Below are 27909 nucleotides of genomic sequence, written 5' to 3' on the forward strand. Positions count from 1 at the left end.
CTCATGCTGAGGAAGAACGTTTTTAAATCCAAAGCCATGACTGCCAGGCCATGTACCAGTCTGTTAAAATGGGAGAAAGAGATGAATGTATTTCCAGCTTGTTTCACTGGATCTAGTTTTCAGGGAGAAAAATCAAATTTCACACAAACATGTTGCAATGCACATGCAATCACTTTTATTCCAAACTAGTCTTGATAACATTTTAGATATCTGGTTAAAATAGCAAAATCTTTCAATATTTATATATTTGTGTATATACATATGTGTACATATATATGCACATACATATACATGTATACATACATATTTTAAATAATTTTCTCATTATGACTTTGGAGACACTTGGGAGATTTCTATGTACAATATAACTCATTGTCATCATGATCAGGAAACACGTAGGAATGTTTTTGTTTTAAAAAAAAGCTGATCAGAATGTATCAACATTGGGTTTTTGATCATTTATAAGACTGAATCATTTGTGAAAAAATTATACCATCACGTGACCTAGCTTACAAGATTAGGAGAACTCTTCTGTTGTGTTTTTTGATATAACTGGTGCTTTTTGGAGGATTAACTGAGGTGCTGTTTCTTCTTGAAAAACTGCCATGTGTCTATCTGGGCATTATCTCCTCATATCTTCCTCTGATTCATGTGTGTTACACATTATGGGAGAATAAATCAAAGGATGATGACAGGGAAAACAGAAAGTCTACTTTGCATTATCTCAATGCTTGCTAACATGGGTATAGAATAAACTCTATTTCATGACAGAGGTGGGATTATGTAGATTAATCCAACTGTTAGAAGAACTTGCTCTGACGTGGAAACTTTTTTGAGTAAATACTTGTAACATCACTCTGAAAAAATGGTGTTTGTAAATGTGCCATTAAGAAGTCCTATAAATTATTGCTAAAATTACTATGGTCATAGAGCATTTTTATGCCTTCATAAAATACTGGCAGGAACCCTCTGTCTTCAGATTTCCTATTCAGTCATTCATTTGCATAGGATGAGGTATAGTTGGGAAGCTGGGGATCTAGGGGTTCTGTTGTGGATATGTTAAGTTAGAAATACCTTTTAGGCGCTTAAGTGGAAACGTCTGCTGGGCAGCTGGATATATGTCTAAAACCTAGGTTAAAGTCTTTGGGTATTGAGATTATGAAGTGTTTTCCTTGTCCTCTATTTAAAAACCTCCCCAATGAGTATTTTGTATTATTTTATGATCAGAGAGAGGTAGTAGTTGATGCCTCTAGGAAGAATGGCATCAAGAGAGCAAGCTTCTCATGTTCCCTTGTCTTGTCCCAAGAAACTCTGAAAAATAAGAGGTAAAAATGGTGGGTGGGGGGACTTTGTTGTTGAAATCTGAGAATGGTGACATCCATAAGCCCAAGTTTCCAATCACAATGTACTGTATGTAGCCCCTCAAGCTCTCAGATGTATGCAAACTGGTTTTTTTTAAAAGATTTTATTTATTTGAGAGAGTGAGTAAGAGCAAGTGAGCGTGGAGGGAGGGGCAGAGGGAGAGAGAGAGAGGAGAAAGAGAGAGGGAGAGAGAGAGAGAGAATCTCAAGCAGACTCTGCACTGAGCGTGGAGCCTGACACGGGCTCAATCTCACAACCCTGAGATCATGACCTGAGCCGAAACCAAGAGTAGACACTCAACCTACTGAGCCACATGGGCACCCCACGAACAGTTTTTTAAAAGACAAACTAAAGAAACTGACCCTATTATAATAATAACCATAATCTATTCACAAAGTGATAAGTCTGACAGCCAAGGGTGGACTGTCAGAGGAACCTACTAAGAAATATTATCATAATTTTACCTTAGAAATATGATAAATACTATGTAAATGTATTTTGGTTTGGAACATTCTGTTCTGAGAAAATACAAGAGTGCATTTTCCCCTAAGACTGTGCTGATAGGATATTTTGGTTTCACTTTTACTAAATTTTGTCTTCCCTAAGCAGGATAATATAAAAAAGCCTACTCAAATTAAGCTTGTTTCTGTGTTTGTGTTAGGAAGAAACCGCCAATGAGAAGGAAGCCCCCACTTCTCTTGTGCATATGATGAGGAGCACAACTCAGATGGGACAACAGATCAGAACACTCTACCCATTCATTGTAAGAACAAGGAGCCCTAGTGATGAGCTGGAACTGATAACAGCTGGTATGTCCTCCCTGTTGATGATGATGTTCTGAGAACAGACTAAGACTCTCTGACTTCCTCCATATAGGAGACTTAAGTGGGGACTTACAAGAGTCACTGACATTAAATCTGGTATCAAGTTCATCCATCCCAGATAACATCTTGTTGGGAGATTGGAAGGTAGAGAAAATTGATGCCACTTCCTTTCTAGACCACTGAATGCAGTGCATAGGCCTATTTTCCTCTTTTTGAGTATTTATATGACTAGGCAACCTTTATTCTGTAAAAGGCCAGAGAGTAAATAGGTTAGCGAGCCATATGGTCTCTGTTACAACTATTCACTTTTGTAGCATGAAGCAGTGATAAATAATACATAAATGAATGTACATAACTGTGTTCCAATACAACTTTATTTACAAATCCAGCAGCAGACTGATTTAGTTTGTTAACCCCAAAACTAAGTCAATAGCCCTTGTGGGTGACTTAGGGAAGTATTAAACTGTTTCACTAATTTGCAACACATCTACCTAATTCATGGGCCATCCAGACCTCCATAGAGTCATAAATTCTAATGCAATCCTATTGTATAACCATATTGATGACTATGAGAAACACGAAAACATATTCATTTGTAACTCCCTAAAATTGATTTATTAATGCTTAAATGTAAAGTCTGTCATGTCTTTCCTATCAAGCAAACATTTTTTACAATTATCTATTTGGTTGGGGCCTGACATAAATGGCTCCAAAGAGAATATTTTGGAAGACACACGTAAATTGTTTCATATTATACTTTTTCTGATGCAGATGTGATAAAAAAAGAAAAAAAGAGCACATGGTCAAGGCATTTCAGTATTTCTTTATGACCATAAGATGGCACCAAATTGTTACTCCTCAACTAGCAAGCACTTTAGCATACTTATCATAAGGAAGGCCTTAATAGAAAATTGTTCTTAATACAGTTGGCTGGATAAGTATTTAAAAAAAAAGAGAGAGAGAGGGAGAGCTGTATTAAAAAACACAATTTTTTTTGAGTTCTAAAGCTGGAAATACTCAGAACCCAAAACGGACCTCTAGGTTCATGCAGAACCATTTGCCCAATCAGCACAATGTACTTTGCTAAGATTGTGAGATACAGATTCTACTCAGAGGATTACTAAGTAGAACAATTATTGCTAAACAAATAATGTTGATGGGGCAATCGTGATTTAGATAGGAAAGGCGGTTCTGCCAGGCCTAACAGCCATGGGACCGGCACAGAAATGTGGGCCTTTGCCCAGGATATTTGTCAATTTGGTTACACTTCAACAAAACGAGAAAGGAATGGCAAAGTCGAGTGTGTACAGTGATCTATCTGTACACGAAACACTGTCTAAATAGGGCAGCTGTACAAATGCAGGCAATTACCACACTCACGAGTACACAGGAACAATAGCAGGTTTAGATTAGAAAAGAATTTACAAAGATCAAATCTAATGGCTCAAAGATTTTTCACTTTCCTCCCCAAATTTCACCACTTATTTTGAATGAAAGGTAAAGATTATATCAAATTTCTGTCCAGATTAATCAATGTAGTGGCTTGGACTTAAATTTCTAATGCCTTCTAAAAAAAAAACAAATCCCACAATTTTATGCCCAAACTTATGGATGGGTTTATTCTTAATAGTATTTATAAGAAACTGTACCTCCCCCCACACACACACCCCTTTATAGTAATCTGGAAAGGCCCTGCTTGTTGGCTCTTCAGCTGGGTTTTGAAGAATAAGTAAAAATTCTAATTCTTAAAATTGAGGCAGAGGAAAAAGGTTTTCAAGTTGAAGGAATACTATCCAATTGTGTAGAACACTGTGTGGGATACAAGGCTAGAAAGATCCAAGGAAGAATTACGACTAAAATGGAAAAGAAAAAAACAAAACATTGCTTCTGATTCCCTGCCATAAATCTCTCGGAGCAAGCAGCTACTTTCTAGCCTTAATGCCATTCACTAAGTATGTTTCCACACACAGCAAACTTCAGTCTATGCCATGCATTTCTTTGCTTATATTCTCTCACCTCTTAAGAGAGCGTCTTACTGCAAATATCAAAAAGATGTGCTCCCAATAATTCAGATCAGTGCCTTCCAGTTAGTAATCTTAATTAACAGATTCATTCTGAAAGCTCTGTAACAGAGGCAGCTGAAATGTTCCTCTTTTCCCCTTGCATTTTAAATTTGTTTGCTGAATCTTACCTTACTATACTAAAAAAACTACTTACAAAAAATTTTATTCTGTCAAAGCCAAGTTTATATTCATTTACTGCTTTATTTTTAGTAAAAGAATATAGATAATGCCTATAACGAGTTCCTACATTATACCTTGTCAGCCATGGCTTTAAATCATATTCTGCTAAAACCTCATCTAACATGTCCACTGGGAAATTTCAAGGACACCACAAACTTACATTCCAAATTGACCTGTGTCCCATTAAAGGCCACTTGGCTTCGGTAATTCTCCCAACAGCTCCACTATCCAAGCCAGAAAGCCCACAACAGGGAATTTCCACGTTTCTTTTCTCCCATCTGGTCATGTCAATACTACCTCTTAGAAGACAGATATGCCATGCCTTTCTTTCCATACTGACTGCCACAGCTCAGCTAGTCCCTCTACCACTTAATCTTTTACAATTCTCTTCATCAGTCTTCTTATTTTGTCTTTACAATCCACCCTTCATGCTTCCATTAATGTATTACAAGACAAAAATCCAAACTCATATCACACTCCTGAAATCTTCTAGTATGCCACCAATCAAATGTCTTTACCTTTACCACTAGGCTCCTGCCTATCTGTCAAACCCCTCACATAATATACTTCCTGCCTTAACTGCCCCCAAACTCCTGTGGTTTTCATCTGTTCCTTTCAGCCCTCCAACACCTCTGTAGAGGCTGTGCAATTGGTTGCAATATTCTGCTGTTTCTAGGCTGGAGAGTCCTAACTTAAGGTTTGATTCAGATGCTACTATTTCTAGGAAATTTCTTTGACAACCTCTTCCTATGAAGTTGATTCTCTCCTTTAGCTACGATAACATTTGGGGCAGCATTTACCACTGTGCTGAATGTATTTCATATTGGTCTCCAGGGTTAAGACGGAGAACTCCCCAAAGGCAAGATACTACCTCTTACTGCTTTATACATCTAAATCTACAACAATATTTGCAGTCTATTCTATCTACATTAATATCAAGGACTGGTTAACCATTACCCATTATCAATAATAACCAACTCTGAGAACCAAAACCAAAAATAAGGTTGTCTAACAAGAATTAATAGTCATACCGAATTCTAACTGAGCTCAAGGAAGCTTAATTATGGGGATAATCTGATTGTTCAGTCACATACCAGTTAGAGTATTTACCCACACCACATCTCAGTATGCAAATCAGCTGTTTGGACTGTAGCTTAGTCTAAAAAGGCATTTCAAAGATTCCCAAATGCCAGTGTTGAGGGAAACTTCCAGTAAAATGTGTGCTGGATTCATCTTAATGTATGTGTATTTTTAAAATAAATGTACAAAGACCACTACTAACTTTCATGAAATAGCTTGTTAACAGTTATATGCCCTGCTAACCCTGTCTATGAACTCTTGAAGGGCAGGGATGCCATCACCTTTTTATTCTTAGCTAACTCCAGGTACTAAGTAAAAGTTTACTGAAATGACAATTCATCCACCTAAGTTTTTGCTTGAGTCACATGCAATGCACATGAACTGCCAAGTGACAAAGGCAGAAAGCAAGGTAAAGTTAATTAAGGTTCTTGGATATGACATTGTTTGCCACCAATTCTTTTCACTGAAAAACTATTTTGAGTATGGCCAATACTCACTTTTGTCCTATATAAAAGAGATTAAAACTTAGAAGTGATTTCAGAAAGACTACCAATGTGAAAGATGTACCTTGCATGGGTATAAAAGGTAAAAAATGTGTTTTAGCATTCTGAGTGTGGTTACTGCTATTAAATAAAGCCTGTATCCTGAAGGGGGAGGTTTTTTAGGTTGTCTGGTTTCACTTTGTTTCATCTTTGGGTCATGCTATGCCCAGTACAAATGTGAGAGAACATGCTAATAAGCCTTGTTTCTCTGCAGCTGGGAATTATCTACCTAGGTGAATTATTTCAAGTTCCTTTCTTTTCTTCCCAGATGTTTAATCACTTTGGGACCAAATAACTTCAGGAGGTAGGCTAACAGGGAAAAATCAAATGTTAGTATTATTAAGGACTCTAGCAAGTCCTAGGGCTAGGGAGTGGGGTGAAAATTTAAAATTTAGATACTAGCATATTTAAATTATCTATACTAATTTGGATGATATACTATGGAAGATATATATACAAATATTCTAATTTGTTGTTATACTACAGAAAATTGAAACCTGGATATAGTGTATCTGTACTGTCTGTACGTGTCACTTCTTTTTAAATCACAGATTCTGTGCACTTTGAGTACTGCCTAATTTCTGTATCTTCTACATCCATAAGATTTTAATGTTAACGGTCCTAACTGCAAGGTCATTAACTTATGAAAAGAAATCATTTTTTTCTTTTGGTTCAAAAACCGAATCAAAGGATAGGCACATTTATTTCATACGAGTCATACTCTGAACCTAAAATGGAAAGCAAAAGACTGATATGCACTTAATAACATATTTCAAGTCTTTGTAACAGAGAAAAAAAATCATACAAAATTTAGGTATGAGACATCATGTCATTAAAGATAAAGTTGACTAGACAACGGTTTCTATGTTCTATCTAATAAGAAAAATGTACATTTGACTATTAAGCCTTAAAGGGTAAAGTAGAATAAATTTCAGACATCTCAGCTCCTTATACTCAACTGTTTCAATTACAAGGACTCAAATAGATATTTTCCCTATCATTAATAAAAATATTTCAGTGTTAACACTGGCAGGTTAATATTGGTGATAAAAACTAGAGAGTGGTTTATGCTGACAGTTTAAAAAATGGAGAATAGTTATAAAATACAAAACTCATGAATTTCAAGAAGAATTAAACATGTAAGAATTTGAAACCCATTTCTGTTTCAGAGAGAAATATTCAATAGGAAAATGGATTTCTAATTTTGAATTTCTGGCCCAAATTTGCCACAACACACTAAAAAAAAAAAAATTACCTACACCTCACCAAGCTATTATAAAAACTGATGGGACTATGAGAGTAAACCCAACTATTTCTCTAGCATGCCCAATGCAACAGAAGGCAGAGAACAAATGGTGGAAGTCTGAAGGTACACGCTCAGGGTAGTGCTGCAATCTAAGCCAAAGAAGCTGCAGATACTCAAAGAGAAAGGCCAGCACAGAGTCTTCTCGTATACCCTGGTTCATAAACCATCTATTTGAGTTTGGGGCTTTTTTATCAAGTACAGTATTCTATACTTCCGAAGAAAGATGCTTAAAAATATACATAGAAAGACATTGAGAAAAATAAAATTCAGTTATTCAGGTGAGGTACTGGATTTATATTTAAGGGATGACAAAATGATACTTGACAAAGTATATATTTATATTTAACTCAAAAAGAGGCATTAACATGTTCATATAATCTGTTATAAATTTCAGCCCAATCACTCTTAAATACTTTTGATTCTATGACTAACTGTTAATTACAGACAAGGCTACTCTACCTAGAATGCCACTTGATAACCCTGTATTAATTTTGCTAGACCAAAGACTCATAACTTAAAAAAAACAAAAACAAAAAACAAAAAAAAGCAACCATTTACATTTACTAAGAAAAGCAAACATTTACTTCAAATTGCAGTATAGGCTTTTCAATCACAAAAAGAAAGAAAAGAACAGTGATCTGACAGTGGTCACATCCTGTGCAAAAAACTTGATACAAAAACAGTAACACAAGGTGTCTGAGCTGCTTACATTGCAGGAAAAAGGAAATACAGTAGCTGAAATATGGCACTCCTGGGAATCAACTTCTAAACCAATAGAATGCCTTTGAAATGACTGAATTTATTTGTGTATTAGTAAGAAAGCCCCACCACCATAAATAGTACAATATTTAAAAATTAAAAAAAATTAATACCTATCTAAGATAGATAGTGTATTTGTATTGTTAGGTCTCTTTAAGTGCAGAAGGTGGTTCAGGTTTTGCTTTTTTTTTTTTAATTAAATAACTGCCCATATGCTTTATAAAGTTCCACTCAATTTCAAAAGCCAATTTAAATCAAGAAATATGTTATCAAAGTTGCATAATTTCATTTGGGACTGCCAGCAGGTTAAAGTCTCAAATCAAGTCTTTAACATAACACTCATTTCTAGTCAATGAAAAGTTTAAAAGTTCTCAAATCTTCATTATCCTCTTGAACTTGCCCTTCTAAATGATCCTCAGACTGCAATTCCTAGTTTGCAAATAAAAGAATGCAATATGCATCATACTTCAAGAAAAGACGACGATGTCGAACTAACATGCTTCTGGATCTTTTCCCTGCTCCTCTCAACCTTCTTTATAATTTCAGCTACTATGCACACTGAGGAGGTGAGACCCACAAGAAACAGCAGATCTGCAAGAGAAAATAAGTTGCATTTTACAATTCTTTGAAACAGTTGCAAAGCTTAAAGCTTACATTTTTCTAGCATCTTTTTGGTTTTTTTTAAGATTTATTTTTTTTTGACAGAGAGAGACACAGCGGGGGGAGTGGGAGAGGGAGAAGCAGGCTTCCTGCTGAGCAGGGAGCCCGATGTCGGGCTCGATCCCAGGACCCTGGGACCATGACCTGAGCCGAAGACAGACGCTTAACGACTGAGCCACCCAGGTGCATTTTCCTAGCATCTTAACAGAGCTTTTAAAATACTCTGTTTTACAACCATTCCAGGAGGTACATAAAATCAGCCTCAGTTTAAAAAATGAGGAAAGTTAAGGGCAACCCTCTCGGGTCCCCTCCCTCTTCGGGAGCTTTATACTATGGCTCAATAAATTTTGCTTTGCTGCCCACTCAAAAAAAAAAAAAAAAAAAAAGAGGGAAGTAAGGCTCAAAAATGACTTATCTGAAGTCCTACAGCTAGAAAAGGCAGCTGCCAGAGAACTAGAACCCAAGTGCTCTGACTACTCTCCCTGAACCATAACCTCATAACCATAACTATTAACAGCAACACAAGCAAGAGGAGTTTTCTATTTAATAGATCACACAGTCTTTTTAATTTTAATTTGATTGTAAACTGCCTATCTAAAGATTATTTAGGAATTTCTATTTATTCCATTAGAGAGCCTAGAAGAACTCATCATTTAAAGACCATGTCTTTGGGGTACCTGGGTGGCTCAGTCAGTTAAGCGTCCAACTCTTGGTTTAGGCTCAGGTTCTGATCTCATGGGTCGTGAGATCAAGCCCCATGTCAGGCTCCATGCTCAGTGGGAGTCTGCTTGGATATTCTCTCCCTTTGCCCCTTCCCCCACTTGTGTGCGTGCATGCTCTCTCTCAAATAAATAAAACCTTTTTTTAAAATTTAAAAATAAATAAAGACCATGTCTTTATAATAGTATCCACACTATCTCATTCTTACTCATTGCTTGAAAAATTGCAGCTGTCTCCTTAAGACCCCACTTTTTAAAAAGAGGAACAAGTGTAAATATGAAATTAAAAAACTGAAATTAAACTATTTCAACTTTAAGGTAAATTGTAACTCACAGCATAAAATACAGTGAGGCTGTATAACTTATTTTCACAAATACCCCAATTAACTTAAAAACACAAGAATTAAAAGTAGCATTGCCACAATACATCAGTCCTCACCCTTACACAGGAAGATTATCATAATACATTTAATACATAGTATGTGAAAGAATAATGTCTATCTTCCATGTAATCTTAATGTATTTTCTGCTTTTAGGGTCAGGCTGTTATTTTGTAAAATAAGAATGCACAAATTAGCAAGTAAAAATAGTGAAATATTAGTTTACTAAAATTGTAATTTTAAAGAAGAGCAACCTGGTTTTCAGTGAGCTTAAATCTACTTTTTTCTTCATGTAAGATTGAAAAGTTATAAACTATAATTACTCTATAACACGTTTTCATTTGCTATAGTTTAGAATCAGCAACTACAATTTGACAGCTATAACCAAGAAAAAAATATTGCAAGAAAAAAAAAAATTACAAAAAAATTTTAAAGCCTAGCATTAAGCAAGTGACCACCCAAGCAAACTTCTCAAAAATAGAATACACTCCTTTTTCAAATCAACTCACTTGTTTATCTCACTTTTTAAAAGGAAATTTTTAGTAGAACAAATGCATTAGAAAATACAATAATTCATCTAAAATATATAAATTATAAAAAGGTAACATTTTCTTTACCCAGTATACTTAGGCTCTCAGTCTGAAAAACTTTCTGAAGTGGAGGAAAGTAAATAACTAATAACTGTCCCATGATGGATCCAAGAACTGCGTAGCAAAACATTTTATTACTGCAGAGTCCAATCTCAAATACAGACTTGGTCTGTTGGCAGAGCAAAGAGTTCAATTATTATTCCTTGGTCACTGAAACAGCCTCTTTATCATAGTCATCTCCAATTTTTAATAAACTGGATTGAACGCCATAATGGCAATACCATGAAATCTCTTAATGGTTTGACTATTATTTTGGAATAATTCAGACGGAATAAAGGTACAATTTAAAGCAGTTTTTTTTAATTTATTTTTTGACAGAGAGAGAGACAGCAAGAGAGGGAACACAAGCAGGGGGAGTGGGAGAGGGAGAAGCAGGCTTCCCGCCGAGCAGGGAGCCTGATGCGGGGCTCGATCCCAGGACCCTGGGATCATGACCTGAGCCGAACGCAGACGCTTAACAACTGAGCCACCAAGGCGCCCCTAAAGCAGTTTCTCTTTATCAAGAAAGCTTTCTCTACAAGAGTGATGCTACAATAACAACATCAACAAGAGACCACAGAATGAAAAGAAACTTTAGCATTTCAAAACACTAGAAACTTCACTTGTGTGATTATTTTGCTAAATCATTTCTATCCATTAAGTTAGATAATCTAAAAGCCTTTCTTAAAGAATAGACCTAGTTCAGTGTGTACTAAAAATGTAAAATTGCCTTTCATAAAACAAAAAATGAATATTGTAGGCTCTCCAAAACTTAGTCTAAATTAATGACAATTCATTGATTTGGAAAGTTCCAGCATGCTAAATGGTAATAGATATAATTGAGGATTTATAAGGTGCTCTAGAATTGAAATGAAGAGTCAGGCCTCAAAATGGAACTACTTTTCAAGAACAATTGTGCTCTGAAAAGGTTCTACTAGGTTCTAGCCCACAGCCCATTAATTTTCTATGAAAACACTTCAATCAAGAAAAGGCAATCACACCTTAAGATACAACATGGGAAGAAAAGCAAATTTAAAATGTCCTAAGCTCTGACACACTAACAGAAATAATCAGAAACCATTAATATGCACAAAATTGTTCTTGTACTTCTAACAATATTTTCTTCTAAAATGAGACTAATACCAACTTAACAGAACCCATTTGTCCAATACTCTCGGATAATATTAACTTGAACCTATCTTAAAGCTACAGATGTAAGAGAATGGAAAGAAGAAAGACCAGGCGATGACACCTGTGATTTACTGGATCTTCTGGTCAAAGGTAAGGCTATTTGCCCAAATGCCCTATCCCCATTATGACACGTTTGTAGGGAAGGCTGTATCTAGGGCTGTAATCTGTGATAACAAAATCAAGCAAAGCTAAAACCCCACAATCCTTGCCTACTTACAATCAGAGAGAACTCTATCAATTGAATCAGTCAGCTAAGATCACCTAAGCATACCTGGGATCTGGAACTTAGTGCATTGAACATATCGAAAAACACAAAGCATGTGAAGGTCATTGTCGTGTCTCGAGGTGTTATCACATTGTCTCGTAGCTATCAAGAAGAAAAATGATTATCAGTGGCTGAATTTAATGAACAAATACTGCATGCTTGTAAAAGGTTAACATTTTCTTTGCTTTAGAATAAAACAGCTTTAGCCTAAGACATAAAACATATAAGCTACGTAAACTTCCTATACGCCATTTAAGTAAGTCACTAATGAATAGCTATAATCTAAATAAAGTAGTCTTCTCACACACCATATATTGGATATTAAAACAACTTTCTTTTCTGATGAAATAAAGTAGCAATAGACTCAGATTTTCTAATTACTCCCCAAATATGAATATTAATATATTAATTTTTATTGTGCTGATATCTTTGCAGATTTAAACTATTCTAATAAATGAATCAGCAATTCTTTTAACCCATAAAGACTGAAATCAAACTATTTTTAAATGTTTTTATTATCATATTTTCCAATGAGCTCTCCTAACTTTCCAAGCTTTCATGTAACACACCAAAATAACTGGGTCATACAGAATGCATGCTATTAAGGCAGCTTATCCAGTGACTGACTATACCTCCCGCCAGAAGACAAACAAAGTTCCACAAACAATGATTATTGATGAAACAAGTATTTTAAGTATCAGGTTTTTGGTCAAAATGCTGTCCTTCCAGTTGCGTGGAGGTTTACGAATGACATCTTTATCCACTGGCTCTACTCCAAGGCTTCAAAACAAATAGAAAAGTGAATTACTTTAAAGTTTTAAGGTTTGGATTTGTTACTTTTACAATCTCATTAACCTCAATTATCCAGGAAATTAAATGCTTTCTTATAGAAACAAAATGCTGAATCCTAAAGAAAAGGTTGGCTATAAATACTCGAAAATAACCATGGATTTTATTACTCTTCCCTATTTTACTCCTACTTGGCATAGTTTGATGGGAGACTGATGGTCAAATTGAAAAAAACTGTCCAATTTCATTTACATGTAAATTTACTTATTTCAAATATAGCCTGAAATAGTAACCTACTGAGTAAACTCTGAAATACCTTTCATGCAAGGAGGTTTTGACTAGGATGATTTGTTATAATGACCATTGACATGTATCACTCAATTACTCTTTCTGCTGGAAAGCAACATCTATGGCCCATTACAGAAGAAAATACTTAGATGCTTAGATCCTCCAATACTTTCCCAAAGTCTCTAAAATTGACAACAGAACCCAGATAATAAAACTAAACTCAGGATTTCTCCATTACATCCCATTCTTAGAGACAAAAGCTTATTTCCTGAGGACAGGGACTGCACCTATTCATTCCCTCATCTGTTCTCAACTTATGAATGGGCATCTAACATAAGGTAAAAGCTTAGATCCATGACACATGAAAAAACACCCAAAGAGCATAAATGATATACACAGGCATCACACAATTTATAACAAACATGCCGCTGCATGAATAGATTTCCAGTGCTATCCATGAATGAAATCATAAAACTTAATCATCAAGATATCACACTTTCTTTGTCCTTCTACTAGTTTATGGATAAAAAAAACTCTTACCTCTGAGCTGGAGGTCCATCCATAATTATATTGATCCACAAAATCTGCATGGCATTGAGAGGATTAGGAAAGTTCATTAATGTAGCCAATGAGATTAAAGTTAATGCTGCTATACTCCTGTTGAAAAAAAGATAATGTATCTTTTATATAATTCTTACTACTTTTATATAATTCTTACTACTTTTATGATATCACTTCTTTAGCATTTGAAAATCTCATTTTACTACTGTGCTTTTAAAGGAAGTCTGTATTTATGAGTATCTATGCTTCATTTGTGTGAAAATTTTGAAGCTAAAAGTTAAACTTTATAATCCGTAGCATTTAAATAAAGGATTTCAAGATGTTTAGATAACAACAAACAGAGGAAGGTTTTAAAAATTGAGTTCAGAATAGCTGTTACTACATAACAGTTAACAGTTTCAACAATATTTTGGCAAATGTTTTTTGACTACAGAAAAGCCCTTCTACTTTTGGAAAAAGACACCAAGGAAACACACTAAGATCTGACACTCCTTCCTTAGTTATTTCTGGAGCTAGTAAATAAACCACAAACATTTATATATTTTGATGATGATACAGACATCATCTCTTCTTCATGCCATTTTTAATTTTAGGATAGAATTAATTTTCATTATGGAAAACTAACATATGAACAACATTCAGAAATAGAGCTCAGAAGCTTCTAAGCATTCTGCTTGAATTCTATTTCTCATATAATTTATCTATAAGACCCATGGTGACAAACTTCTTACAAACTTACGTGCTCAGTTGGAATCTAACAAAATTTTTAATGTTATTATAAATCCCTTTACCCTCTTCAATTGCAGACCTGAAATTTAAAAAAAAATTAAATGAGAAATATTATCACACAAAAATAAAGATCTATCTATCCTATAACACTGTAGAGCTAACTCTGAAAACACATTTCCAACTGATATAACATATACATCACTAAAAGAATCTATTATTTTCTTAACATAATTAAAATGAGAAAAAAATACAAAAACATTCTGGTATGGAATGAAAGCCAAGCCTGTGAAGCTCTATCTGAACTAATTTCGTTACACTATATTAAAATTCTTAAAGATATTTCAACATTAAAATCATACACTGTCTTTCTACACAACAGATAATACTACACATTTATAATACTAAAATAATGATCTTCTTTACCCCTCCAATTTTCTTTTTCTAAAAGGTACAAAATGCATGCATGGTAAGGGGTTAAATTAATGTATGTCAGGAATTAAATGGTAATAAGATATATATGAATTCTGGAGTTTAAGCTATCTATTGCTTAACACTACAATCAGATATGTGCTGTAGCAGAATTACATAAAGAATATAGTTTACAAAAATTCATTTAAATTCTCATTTGGGGGACCTGAGTGGCTCAGTCGGTTATGCATCTGCCTTCAGCTCAGGTCATGAACCCAGAGTCCTGGGATCAAGTCCTGGGATCGAGTCTGGGGGCAGGCTCCTTGCTCAGCAGGGAGTTTGCTTCTCCCCATCCCTCTGCCCCTCCCTGCTGCTCATGCTCTCTCTCTCTCTCTCTCTCTCAAACAAATAAATAAAATCTTTAAAAAAAAAACATAAAAATAAATTCTCATCTGGTTGAATCTAGAAAATATGTGTTTTTTAAACAACTTCCCCTTTCTTTCAAGATTTCTATATAATTCTAAGAATGGAAAGAAAAAAACTTATATGCCTACAAGACCATGGCAATTCTGAGTCCTGAGCTCCCACATGCTCCACTTTAGGCCACCATGGGTTAATGAAGTATGCCAGGCATGTAATCAGCATGAGTCACTGAACTGAGGAAGACCCAGGTTATCAGACATGTGCTTATCAAATAACAAGATTCAAGTGACCCCCCACCTGAACTACTACTGACATGACCATGTAATCACAGAAGAATCTTACATCAATCAGAAACAGTGGCGGAAGGAGACAAAGCTACTTAAACTTAGTAGCTTGTATCACTGACAGCATGGACAATTACAGACATAGGGAAATACATAGTATGGATGGAAACTTGACTATTTTTTACTTATTGTAAGGCCATGCACATGCATATTTCTGATAGCCTGAGTTCAACTAGAATAAAGGCCCCATGAAGGTTTACTGCTGTACCACTCCACTGGTGGCCAGAAAAATGTGACATCTGGCTGCACTCGGTAAATATTTGTTAAATGAATGACTTTGCCATTTATTATGTCCTTTCCATACAAATAATATTCTCCAAAACTACACATTAGGCCATAAATAAGATTAATTAATTCTGGTAAAATAGTTTAGTTCATCCACTGCTGCATATCCTAATACACTGAATATCCCAATTCTTTTCCAGTTGAACTGTCTGGAGATGGGGTGCAGAAAAAGACGGGAAAAGATTCTCTGATGTACATTCACTGAAACAAAACTTACATTATGGTTTGGAAATCATCATCCACGAGGATCATGTCTGCTGCCTCCTTGCAAACATCTGTGCCAGTCTGACCCATTGCAACTCCAATGTCTGCAGCCTTCAGAGCAACTGCATCATTGACTCCATCTCCCGTCATGGCTACAACCGACCCATTCTTTTGTAGAGACTGGAATGGGGGAAAAGGGGATTCTGGTAAAAATATTGCTTCCACAAAGATAAGGGGATGAACAACTCCTCTCTATTTTTTTTTTCACATAATAAAGATTGGAAAGAATACAGACCACTGATTTTGCAACAAACTTCAATATATGGAGGTCTTAAGATAAAGCTTAGAAAAAGTTGCTATTAATATTCTCATGTGTAAGAGCTATGTCTAAAGTCTGATCTCGAGTTAATTATACAGTAGCTCTCAGGGGCAATTTTGCTTTGTAGGGGACATCAGGCAATGTCTGGAGATATTTTTTATTATCATGACTTCGGGAATGCTACTGGCATCTAGAGGGTAGGGGTCAGGGATGCTGCTAAACATCCTACAACACATAGGACAGCCCCTCACAACAAAGAATCCAGTCCAAAATGTCAAAATGTCAATAGCTGTGAAGGTTGAGAAACTCTAAACTAATACAATGGAGGACTACTGTGATTAAGCCCTTTAACTAATGGATACTACGTCAGTTGCTTTGTATATATTTAACTGATTAATATAAATAACCAAAACCTTTGAAATACTGTTCCCACTCTCATAACATTTCCTTTTCTTGCTGTATTTACTCAGTTTCTAAGCAATTACTGCTATTTACACTGGGATGATTTGGCTATGGACTCCTGTCAGAACATATGTCTACACTGTTCAACTGTTTAAAGAAGGTTGTGTTGCAGATACCTCATTAACGTTTTCTTCTACATCTTCCTTTGCTAACTAAATTCTCTATTAATACTTCCATGTAAAGTTCTATAAAAAAAAATCTCTTTTGCTTCACAATACTTCCGACTTTAATATTACATCAATATTCCTAGTAATGTAAGCATAATGAAAGACGAAAAGTAGCATTTTGGAGATAGAGATAAAACAATGTGAATCTTAAAGACCCACCTTAATAATTTTCATCTTGTGCCTCGGACTAGCTCTGTAAAATACTGCAACCTGTTAAAATACAGGATACACTAAAAATCTTCAACAATAAGAAATATCAGAATAACCCATGCACTTGTAACAATAATTTTTTAAATTACTGTACTTACTTTGTAGAGATCAAGTTTAAGCAATATACCATGTGTCTGTTAAGATATTCATTTGACATGGTCATTTCAAACTTTCCAGTGGTACCACAGGAAATACACAATCTAAACATGTTACCCAATTTATCCCATTATGTTTAAGTTCTGAAGAGAAAACAGCCTTATTCTTGAAATGTTTCAGAGACAGAGAAAGGAAAAACTCTCTTGCATCTATTTCTTCATTACACTGGCAAACAACAAAAATGGCCTCTCCCTTTGTTCTGTCTTCAGGAAAGATAAAGAACAGCTGTTTCTCAATGTCTGTAGAACCTTTTTATTGTTGTTGTTTTTAAAGAGTGTTAACTGTCTGCTCCTTCTCTTTTAATATTCGTGTTAATTTTTTAGATTCTCTTCTACTGTATCTCCAACAGTTTATATGACTTATCTCTCCAAACCATGCATTTAATCCCCTTTTCTGATCCCATCTCCTGGTCTCCTAATACCCCTTCACTGTGCCCCAAAAGCAGGCATCTACAACATCCCCTGTATCCTCCACTCTTCCACATTGTTCTAACCTCATTTTTCACAAACCAAGGCCATTCCTACAGTCCTTCACATAGTACCACCACCAGGAGAGCCTAGACAGGGGTAGGTGTCCTTGATTCTCCTTTCTTTATTCACAAAACCCCAGTTTTGAATGTCACATGAGACCAGACTTCCCACTAACTATAGGCATTCATTCACTGCTCTAGGTCACTCCCCCACATTTCACAAAATTTTTTTCAGATTTTTTTAAACGAATGTGACATTGTATTAGTTTCATGTGTACAACAGAGTGATTCAACAGTTTTGTACATTACACAATGCTCACCATGATATGTGTAGTTACCATCTGTCACCATACAACATTATTATAATACTATTGACTATTTTCTTTATGCTGTACTTTTCATCCCTGTGACTTATTTAATTTCCTCCTCACTGTCACTCTTTCCAACAACACTTCCAAGTCATGGTGATTTTAATATCTGCATAATACATCATTCTCTTCCCTACTGTCCTAGAGGATTAGTTCATACTAAGTTTTCTCTCCTCATACTTCCAATTTATCCCCATTTCCAACCTCAGTCCCAGCTGACAACCTTGCTTCCCACTTCAAAGAAAACAGAAGCAGAAGAGAACTTCCGTAATTCCCACCAACCAGTACCTGTATCCAGGCACAATCCTTGCCTTCTCTCCTTTTATTACAGATGAACTGAATATGCTCCTAGTGCAGGTCAAATATTCCACCTTTGGACCTATTTAAGATCACTGCTCCAGAAATTCTCCCCCCTCTTATATCAAAATCTTTTCCTTGCTGATTCATCTTTCCCAACAGTATATAACATGCTGTGATTTTTTCCATTTAAATAAAAACAAAACTAAAAATTTCCCTTCTCATTTTGGCTGCCACCCTACTTTTCCCCTTCTCTTCATAGCAAAACTCCTCTGTACTTGCAGTCTCCCATTTCTCTCTTCTCATTCTTTCTTGAATCCATCCCCACCACTGCCCTGAAACCCCTATTCAAGATTACCAAAGACCACCCACATTGCTAACACCAATGGTCATTTCTCTTCTGACTTAACCTCTCAGCAGCACCCTAACAGAGCTGGCAATTCCCTCCTCCTGAAACACTTTCTTTGCTTGACTTCCATGACCACCCTATACTCTTCTGGTCTTCCTTCCTCCTACCTTTCTGGCTGCTCCTCTTGTAGAGGTTCCTCCCGACCTCCCTGAAGTCTGAATGCTGAAATATTCCACAACTTAGTTCTTAAAGGCCCCTCTATAAGAGGTCTAAGAATCCCCTACTTCTCCTAGGTGATCTCATCCAGCCTTACAGATTTAGATTTTATTATTATGCATTTTTGTCTCCAGCCCCAATATCTCTTCTAAAATCCAGACCAATGAAATTAATCCACCTACCTATTCCACATTTCCTCTTGGATGTCTCATCTAAGACTTAAAAATATCACAAAGTGAACCCGTTATTTCCCAAAATACATGCTCCTTCATATCCTCTGCTAATGGTAAGTACATCCTCGTAGTCACTCAGGCTCTAAATTTGGGGAGTCATCCTTGATTCCTCCTTTTCTCTCAGAAGCCACAAGAAGTTTAACAACAAATCTCATTGGCTCCAACCTCAAATAAATCCAGAATTCAACCACCTTCCTCTAAGCCCACTGCCAACACTCTGGGCCAATACCTGAACTGATTTATTTCTGCCCTTGCCTCCTGCAGTCTCTTCTCAACACAGTGACCATAATGAAACTATTAAAATAGAAGTCAGATCAGGGCGCCTGGGTGGCTCAATTGGTTAAGCGACTGCCTTCGGCTCAGGTCATGATCCTGGAGTCCCGGGATCGAGTCCCACATCGGGCTCCCTGCTCGGCAGGGAGTCTGCTTCTCCCTCTGACCCTCCTCCCTCTCATGCTCTCTGTCTCTCATTCTCTCTCTCACAAATAAATAAAATCTTAAAAAAAAAAAAAAAAAAAATAGAAGTCAGATCACATCCATCCTCTGCTCAAAAGCCTCCAAAGACTTCCTATCTCCCTCAGAATGAGTGCCAAAGTCTGTTACTACCTACCAAGTCCTGCATGAACTGCATGCCCCTTCTTCCTCATTAGTTACCCGAACTACACCTACACCAGCCTCCTCATTGTTCCTGAAACATGCCATGCACACTCACCTTAAGGTCTTTGCCTTTGTGTTCCCTCGGTCTGGAGTGCTCTTTCCTCAGATATGATATGGCCTGCCAGTGAGGCCTTTCCTAGTCATGTTATCTAAAAATTTCAATCTACCTCTTCAATCATTCCACTCTCTCCTCTGCTTTTGTTGGTGCTCATTAGCACTTATCTGACATAATGTACATATTTACTTATCTTAGACTATAAGTTCCATTGAAGGCAGAGATTTTTGTCCTATACTCAGTCTTCCATAAATACATACAAAATGAATTAATAAATCATTAAATGACTCTTAGTACCATCATATAGACTGTTCTCAGGCTCCCTCCCAATTTTAATAAAGGTCTAAAACAAATGAGGATTATTTTCTTAAGCAAAAAACTCAATTTAACTGTAATATCACATTATTACATATGCCTAGGTCCTCTAGGTACTATGAATCACATAATTCGTATTTGGAGAATATACTTCCTTTTAAAAAAAGTTCAAAAATTCACTCAGACTCTTTAGTGTGTCTTTAAAAAGGACTAAACTACATATGCACTGAAAGTATACTAGTTGTCTTCTAAGTGAAAATTCTACATTACTGCAGAAATTAATCATGTAGCACACAGTGCTGAAGTACAAGAGTGTTTAGCAAAGACTGCAGATTTTACAGAATATTTAAATAAAAGGCTAACTACCAATATACTCAGGTTGAAGAGTAAAATTTTGCCTTTGTTCCACTGCAGATCATTTGAAACACTGCAAATCATTCCATTATAGTCACTGAAGGTTATCACTGACAATGGCAGTGAAGATGCCAACTGTTGGACTGAAAGCGTATTTCTTTTGTAAAGGAACAAATTACTTGACATGCATCCATATACCTACCATTTGATGTAAGATTTTTAGCGTTTCAAAGCTTTGGTGGCAGCTCAAAAATTAGAGCAGCAGTTTTGAGACTAAGGAGATCTCAATGCAAAACTGAAGACTCACTTGATGTTTTGCATGTGGTACAGAGTAAAATCTGTTCTTAAAGCATCAGAAGGGCAGGTCAATCTTTTTAGTTGACTAAAAACACTAAATTTAGTGACACAAAATTATGGCCTAAAGAAATGAGATTTAAAACAAACAAACAAAAAACAGAAAGGACTAAAGATTGAGCTACATCACTGTATCACAGTGAGAGCTAGGATTAAACTTGGGGGTAACTGAATTTCCTCTATTCATAATCTTTTCACCTTTATCATGTTTCTCTACCTAGAAAAAAAGAATATATTGATTAAAGGTAAAAGCACACAATAAAATCTCTGTAGTTTGGGAGCAAGAGGGGAGAGGACAGAATGAAGACAGGATGGTAAAAGGACAGTGAAAAAAGAAGTAGAACTTTGTCAGAAAAGGAGAGTGTTTAGGGAATAATATGGGAAAGATGAAAATCATCAAAAGGAGGGAAGAAAATCTATGTATTTGTCTCTTATCATGCCTTCTTTTCAATGTCATATTTGTGGTTAGCACTCAGAGTTCTGATAGACATGGGTGTTAAAAAGAAGAAAACAGGAAAATATTAAAGGAGAGGTTAATGAAAAATGTTCCTGGCATTAAAATAACCTGCTACAGTTTTCCCAATCTTCCAGGAAAGATAATAAGATACCTGATGCATTTCAGGAAAAAAAAAAAAAATAGGTGACTGAAATAAAATATTTACAACCAACCAAAAATTAAACAGCACACAGAGTGGGATTAAATTACAGAGATTTGGTTAATAGGTTTGGTAGAAATACAATTGGAGGTACTACTATAAAAAAACAAAGAAGAAAACAGAAGGTCCACTTTTATCACTAGGAATATAGGACACACTGGAAGAATTCATAAACACTTAGAATAAGGCCTTTCCATCTAAAAGGCTTTAAGTTTAGGCCTACCTTTGGTACTATTTGTGAAAGCTGCTGGACATCCATTGCATCTATTTCTTCTCCTGAGACTGACTGGGAAGTTTTGGAATACAATCCCAGACGACTAGCTAAAGTGAAATGGGAGAGAAAACATAATTGAACAAATTAGTTTTGCTTGCTAGGCCAGTCAACATAATGCTCACTTAATATGATTTGTTATCCATTCTTAAGTACAAAATGTCTTTATACCAAGAGATCACAAGACAAATTACTAGTAAGACAAACCTATTTGAATTAGTAAAAAATCTGGGGTTTTCTGTTTATTTTTGTTTAAATTTAAGAATAAAGAGTTTTCACAATTTAACCCACCAACATACCTAAGAACTGATACAGGGCCAATCAGGTTTTGCTTAGTAGCTCAATTTGAATAAAGATCAGAATGCATTTTAAGTAAAGAATCTAAAGCCAGACAAAACAGTGGTGGATCTGTGGTAATCATGTAGTTATATGTAAAAGAAAATAGATGTTGAAAAGCTTTTCTAGGTATAATCTTCCCAGCGTTATGTTTCTGGTGACATATTCTTCTTAGATAACATAAAGTGTGAAACTCCTATCCCAGTCTCTCCACACAGTAATAAAATCAGAATTAATGGACTTCAGTAAACTGTTTATCAGTATGAATCACAGTTCACAACAGTTTACACAGTTTACAAACTCCAGATTACCTTTCGGTGCCCTTTTTTCCCATAAATATATTGGGGGGGGGTTGCAGAGGGAAAAGGAGAACGAGAATCCCAAGCAGGCTCCATGCCCAGCACAGAGCCTGATGTGGGGCTCAATCCCATCACCCCGAGATCATGACCTGACCCAAAATCAAGAGTCAGATGCCTAACCAACTGAGCCACCCAGGAGTCTCTCCTGTTATATTCCTTAGGGTATTCTTAAATGGCATTCAAACAACATAAGCATATACGTGGTGTAATAACAGAATATAGACACAAGCTATTTTCTTCCAAATCAGGTACAAATCAAAGTCTGCTTTGAAAATTATCCTCAAGTTTAAAGGGAAAACTAAATTTCATGTTTCATGTGTATAATCTAGTGCTTTTATCCAATAGCATAGCGGATTATGAGGTTAAAAATAATCAACTATTCTTCTGTGAATAAAACATATGTGATTTCCTAATAGTTTAGTTATGTATTTACAATTAATAGAACTACTTTTTAACCTAAAATAAATTTTTACCCACATTTTTATATACAGTATGAATAAGAGTCCATTTTAATTGTATAATGTCAATATTATACGTATACATTTTATATCTAATGGTTCAAAGCTATGCACTGCAATTAATTTAAAACTATTAAAGGGGGGGGGGGAGACCAGCCTAGTTATACCGATTGCAACTGCAGTTTCCTGTGAGTCTCCAGTAATCATTTTTATCGATACTCCTGAGGCAATGAGTGTTGTAACAGCTTCTTTCACACCAGTTCTAGGAGGATCAATGATTCCCACCAGGCCAAGAAATGTCAGCTGTCCCAGTTCAGGACCAGAAGCTAAAGCAAGAACTGAGGAAATAATAAAATCCAAAAAAAGAAAACGTAAGTCACAAAAGCATTACAGGTTACTTGACAAAAGCTAGAGACAAAGAAATCACTTAAGACTATAATGTCATTGTAGTTAGGATATAATCATTATATATAAAAATGTATTACATGTTAAGACATTAGTTTAATGGTTCTAATATGGGGTTGCTGAAAGCTATTAAAAATTAAAAGGAATAAGACTAAAGAATTGTTAAGCAGAGAAGGCAAGTAAGGAGTGAATAAAGAATGTTTTTACAAAGTGACTACACGCAGCTCTTCTAAACATCAACTATTAGCTCTTTAGAAAAAATAATTAGGTATTTGGAGAACTATGGGTTTGTTGAGCTTTGAAAGTCAGTTTTAAACAGACACCTCTGAAGGGGGTTGCTATGAATGTATCTTCATCTTTCCATTTTATAGGTCTCCAGAACAATTCAATAGCTTGAAGAGAAGGCTATATTGATTAATTACACACAACATATAACAATTTTGTACATGACAAACCCTGGGAGGTAAATTAATCTGTAAAGTGACTGCACAACCATTAGTAACAGTAGTTTGGATTCTTTCACTCTTTTCATAACATTAATAAGTATTTCTTATTTGTAACTTCGGTTCTCTAATATCTAACACCACCGTATCATTATTGGGAGTTTCCCATCATCCTCGAGCACTTAAGATATAACACAAAATACTGTTCATTTCCAAATATCATTTAACTTATTCTCAGAATTCGGAACTTCTGATAACTACCTAATGAGTTAAAGGGATGTGTGTCCATCTGGAATATTATTGGACTGAACAATTTACCAGAGAAAACACAAAAAAGCACACTAAATATATGTATCTCATGGAGAAACTGAAAAGTCATAACCAGATTATAAGCAATATCCATTCTTATTCAAGCAGAAGGTTTGAAGGATTAAATATATTTGGAAAACCAAGGTTAGAGGCAAATGACTTCTATTTTCCCAATGTCAGAGTCATATACCTAACTATTTATGTAGATGTGAGCCCCAAAGGCTTTCACCCTGGAGAGAATGAGACACTTGATAGTCCCTGGTGTCAGAACAGAGGTAGAGGACTACAGAAAGGAATGGCGAGTATAAATTCGTGTGTCAGCAAACCCTAAGAAAGGGAGAGCAGCTCCTGGCACCCTCAGTGGAGAGGTGGTAGTAGCCTAGAGTATCCTGTATGTATTTGTTTGCTTCCTTAGCACAAATGAAAATCTACTGCTACTGTCTGGGATAAGGTTAGGCAGACCTTTTTCATGAGGAGGGTCCCTGACTAAAACATAAAAACAAAACATACTCTAATTTCAAAATCAAGAATCATGTGTATTTAAGCAACTTATATTTTATAAGATGTAACCTAAGTACATATCAAGTTAAATCTGAAGTCTTTCTGTTCCCATTATGGTAATTTCAGGAGGAGGAAGAAAGTGGAGCTTAACCAAAGGAAAAGACATGAAGCAAGAAACAAATGACCAGAATGCTTCCCTAAAGCCCTGTGAAACAGAGGAATTTTTCTCCTCTACCAACTCTGGTCTATTTCACAATGTTACAACACCACACATACACAAACCTCCATGATCCTTCAGATGAAAAGAGTTAAAATAAGGAAGTGTGAAAACAGGGCGCCTGGGTGGCTCAGTCATTAAGCGTCTGCCTTCGGCTTAGATCATGATCCCAGGGTCCTGGGTTCGAGCCCCGCATCGGGCTCCCTGCTCAGCAGGGAGTCTGCTTCTCCCTCTCCCACTCCCCCTGCTTCTGTGCCCTTTCTCTCGCTGTGTCTCTGTCAAATAAATAAATAAAACCTTTAAAAAAAAGTGTGAAACCTCTGAAACTTCTTTAGCGTCTCTAAACACAAGCCAACTTTGGACCCTCTTGCTGTGAACTGCTAAGAATAACAAAACTCTGCCTTCAAAGCTACAAGAATATCTTTCTAAACCTAGCTCATTATATGAGCAGAAATTCTGTAGATCTATCCAAATGTGTTAAAACCACAGAGAGCCCTTGCTTAAGTGAACCATGTATAAGGGGAGTATTTTTTATATTAAGTTGCTTCCTCCTCCCAGGATTGTGCTTGACTTCTATTCTGTAAAAATAATAAGATTAAGGAGGCCAACTCTTCTAATTTCCTTGAGAGAGACTACATAAGTATATATATTCCCCACAAGCCAGATGACTATCCAGAAGGTAAAAACCAGGTATGGCCCCAACCCCTGCTTTTTCAATCCTACACATGCTGTCCCTAAGAGAAACAGCCTAATGTGTATGTGCATAGCAGACCCTCTCTCCACATCACTGTTCAGTCAGCAACACAGACATAGAGCAGAATCTGGACACTTCTTTCCTTTCTGGTGAATGACAAGGGAAGGAGATCAGCAGAAGAGCAACAAGTAAGCAATCACCTCAGTTTAAAGGACAAATTAGAGGCTTAAAACGTTAATATTTAGGAAAGTATTTTAGATCTATTAATAAATAAGACAGTCAAAATGATGAAATAAGGAAGGAGTAATACCGTTTTACCTTCCTCCATTTCCCTTCTCACAAGAAAAACCTGTCTAAAATAAAATTTCTATCACCTACTCAGAGACCAATGCAGGTCTGTAAGAAATAGAAATTTCACGTTTTGCTACATTCCCGACTTCTCGTGTTTTGGGGGCCAAATAGCCGACTAAAACATAACACTTCAGAAATGGCAGTATTCTACAAAGGCTGGGATAGAGTTGGACAGCTCAGATATGAAGCACAAAATCATCTAAAATTAAAGGGAGGCATCACTGAGGAGTGTGCAGGGATGGGTGAAATAGGTGAATGGGATAAAGAGGGACCAATTTCCACTTATAAAATAAAAAGGTCATGAGGATGAAAAATACAGCACAGGGAATATATTGTAATAATGCTATATGGTGACAGACAGTGACCACACTATAAATGGTGAGCATAGAGCAATGTACAGACTTGTCAAATCAATATGTTGTACACCTGAAACTAATATAACATTGTATGTCAACTCTACTTCAATGAAACAAAGAAAGAAAGAAAGAGAAGAGATGGAGGGAGGGAGGGAGGGAAGGAAAAGAACGGGAAGGGGAAGGAAAAGAAAAAAGCATTACCTTTCCACCCTAGGGGACTATGCTGAAATGGCCTTACCTCGAAGTCCTGCAGAGCCCATTCGTGCCTTCTCTTGTTGGTAGAGATCTCTCTGTTGCTGGGTAAGTGTCAAGGTTTGCCCTTTGCTGTAGTATGTAGTACAATACTTAATCACTTGTTCATAAGCACCCTTCATAAAACAAATCTCTGGTCCGTCCTAAAAAGAAAAAACAGCAAATAAATTCAAGTTAATTTCAACTTATACCTATCTGCCACTGGAGCCCAACAATACATGGCGTGCATTTCTCATAATCCCCAGCGAAGTTACTCAAGCCTAAATAAGGCTTTGAGTGGCACTTGAACTCTGAAGATTAAAAGCTCATTTGTGGAAGCTTTCTTTACCCTCTAGAGAACACAGCATCTACTTCCCACCCTCACCTCCACACACTGAAGGCAATGCTATATGAAGCCCTGGATTAGGCACTATAAGGGGAGAGGCTTACAACCTAACAGGAAAAGGAAAGAGATCTATCATCAGCCCACAAGCAGTGGTTCAGGCTTTCCATTAGTTGCTATTATATGTACAAATGTATGTGATCTCATTTAATTCTCATAACCACCTTGCAATTATGGGTATCAGAACCTTTTACTTTTTACCCTAGCATTAGACAAAAGCTTACAATGAAAAACTGCAGTTGCCTGCCCAAACTCTCTCACCTCTAGTCCTACTCCACAGAGCCAAACCAATTTTAATTCTTTTGGCTGTTCCTTGGTACTTATCTCCATGTTCTTAAATACATTTATACTGCTACTTTTTCACTGATCAATTTCATACATCGTCCATTGTGACAGCTTGTAGTTTGGCCACTCCTACTACCCATTCCTCCCCTCCCCATTGTTACAATATAGTTAAAGCAAAAGTTGCCAGTATTCTTTTTACTTTATGATTCCTCACTGCTGAACAAAGTACTAGTCACTAGAACAGTTCACAAGCATCCCACTTCTTGCAGGCACATAACAGGAATGTATTTCCCTGCCCTTCTCTCCCATTTTGAAGTCAGGCATGACTTGTTTTGGCTGATAAATATGAGCAGTACTGTGTCACTTCCAAATGAAAATAATGTGCTATTCCTCTGGCCCTGCTAGGGCAGTGTGCACACACTGAGATACAGCTTCCATCTGCCTAGGTCCCCAAGTAACTGGTGAGCAGATATGAGAAGGTAGAGAGGCAAGAGGTAAGATGTTGAGTCCACAGCCTATATAAATCAAATATATTTCTTTTCCTGTTTATCTTTTAAAAAGTTTATAACTTCTTTTTTATTTATTTTGGTATTTTTTAGATGATTAAATGAGCAAGTAAGCTATTCCTTCCACATCATTACTGAAGGTCTCTTCTTGAGTCT

At 36.2% G+C, this 27909-nt stretch overlaps 1 protein-coding gene and 1 long non-coding RNA gene across 11 annotated transcripts in view; one reads left to right on the forward strand and one right to left on the reverse strand.

The window, feature by feature from the left end:
• ATP2C1 (ATPase secretory pathway Ca2+ transporting 1) overlaps positions 1-27909 on the reverse strand; it is a 161057-nt gene that overhangs the window by 6936 nt on the left and 126212 nt on the right. For 7 of the 10 annotated variants that reach the window (XM_078071775.1, XM_036092547.2, XM_078071773.1 and 4 more), the window contains 11 exons: positions 26567-26723; positions 23220-23390; positions 21852-21949; positions 17099-17149; positions 16005-16171; positions 14338-14406; positions 13578-13694; positions 12593-12740; positions 11967-12062; positions 10493-10634; positions 8583-8707 (listed from right to left, as the gene is read on the reverse strand). In XM_078071775.1, coding sequence (XP_077927901.1) covers positions 8583-8707; positions 10493-10634; positions 11967-12062; positions 12593-12740; positions 13578-13694; positions 14338-14406; positions 16005-16171; positions 17099-17149; positions 21852-21949; positions 23220-23390; positions 26567-26723 — 1341 coding nt within the window. The remainder of the gene's footprint in view (positions 1-8582; positions 8708-10492; positions 10635-11966; positions 12063-12592; positions 12741-13577; positions 13695-14337; positions 14407-16004; positions 16172-17098; positions 17150-21851; positions 21950-23219; positions 23391-26566; positions 26724-27909) is intronic. The other 3 variants (XM_036092548.2, XM_078071777.1, XM_078071778.1) reach the window with 2 other exon arrangements.
• Positions 950-16029, forward strand: LOC144381805 (uncharacterized). Its single transcript, XR_013447621.1, has 3 exons — positions 950-2171; positions 11711-11785; positions 15928-16029. It is a non-coding gene; the product is annotated as an uncharacterized LOC144381805 (long non-coding RNA).

This window comes from Halichoerus grypus, chromosome 1 (assembly GCF_964656455.1).
Source record: "Halichoerus grypus chromosome 1, mHalGry1.hap1.1, whole genome shotgun sequence".
In the NCBI taxonomy this organism is placed as follows: Eukaryota; Metazoa; Chordata; class Mammalia; order Carnivora; family Phocidae; genus Halichoerus; species Halichoerus grypus.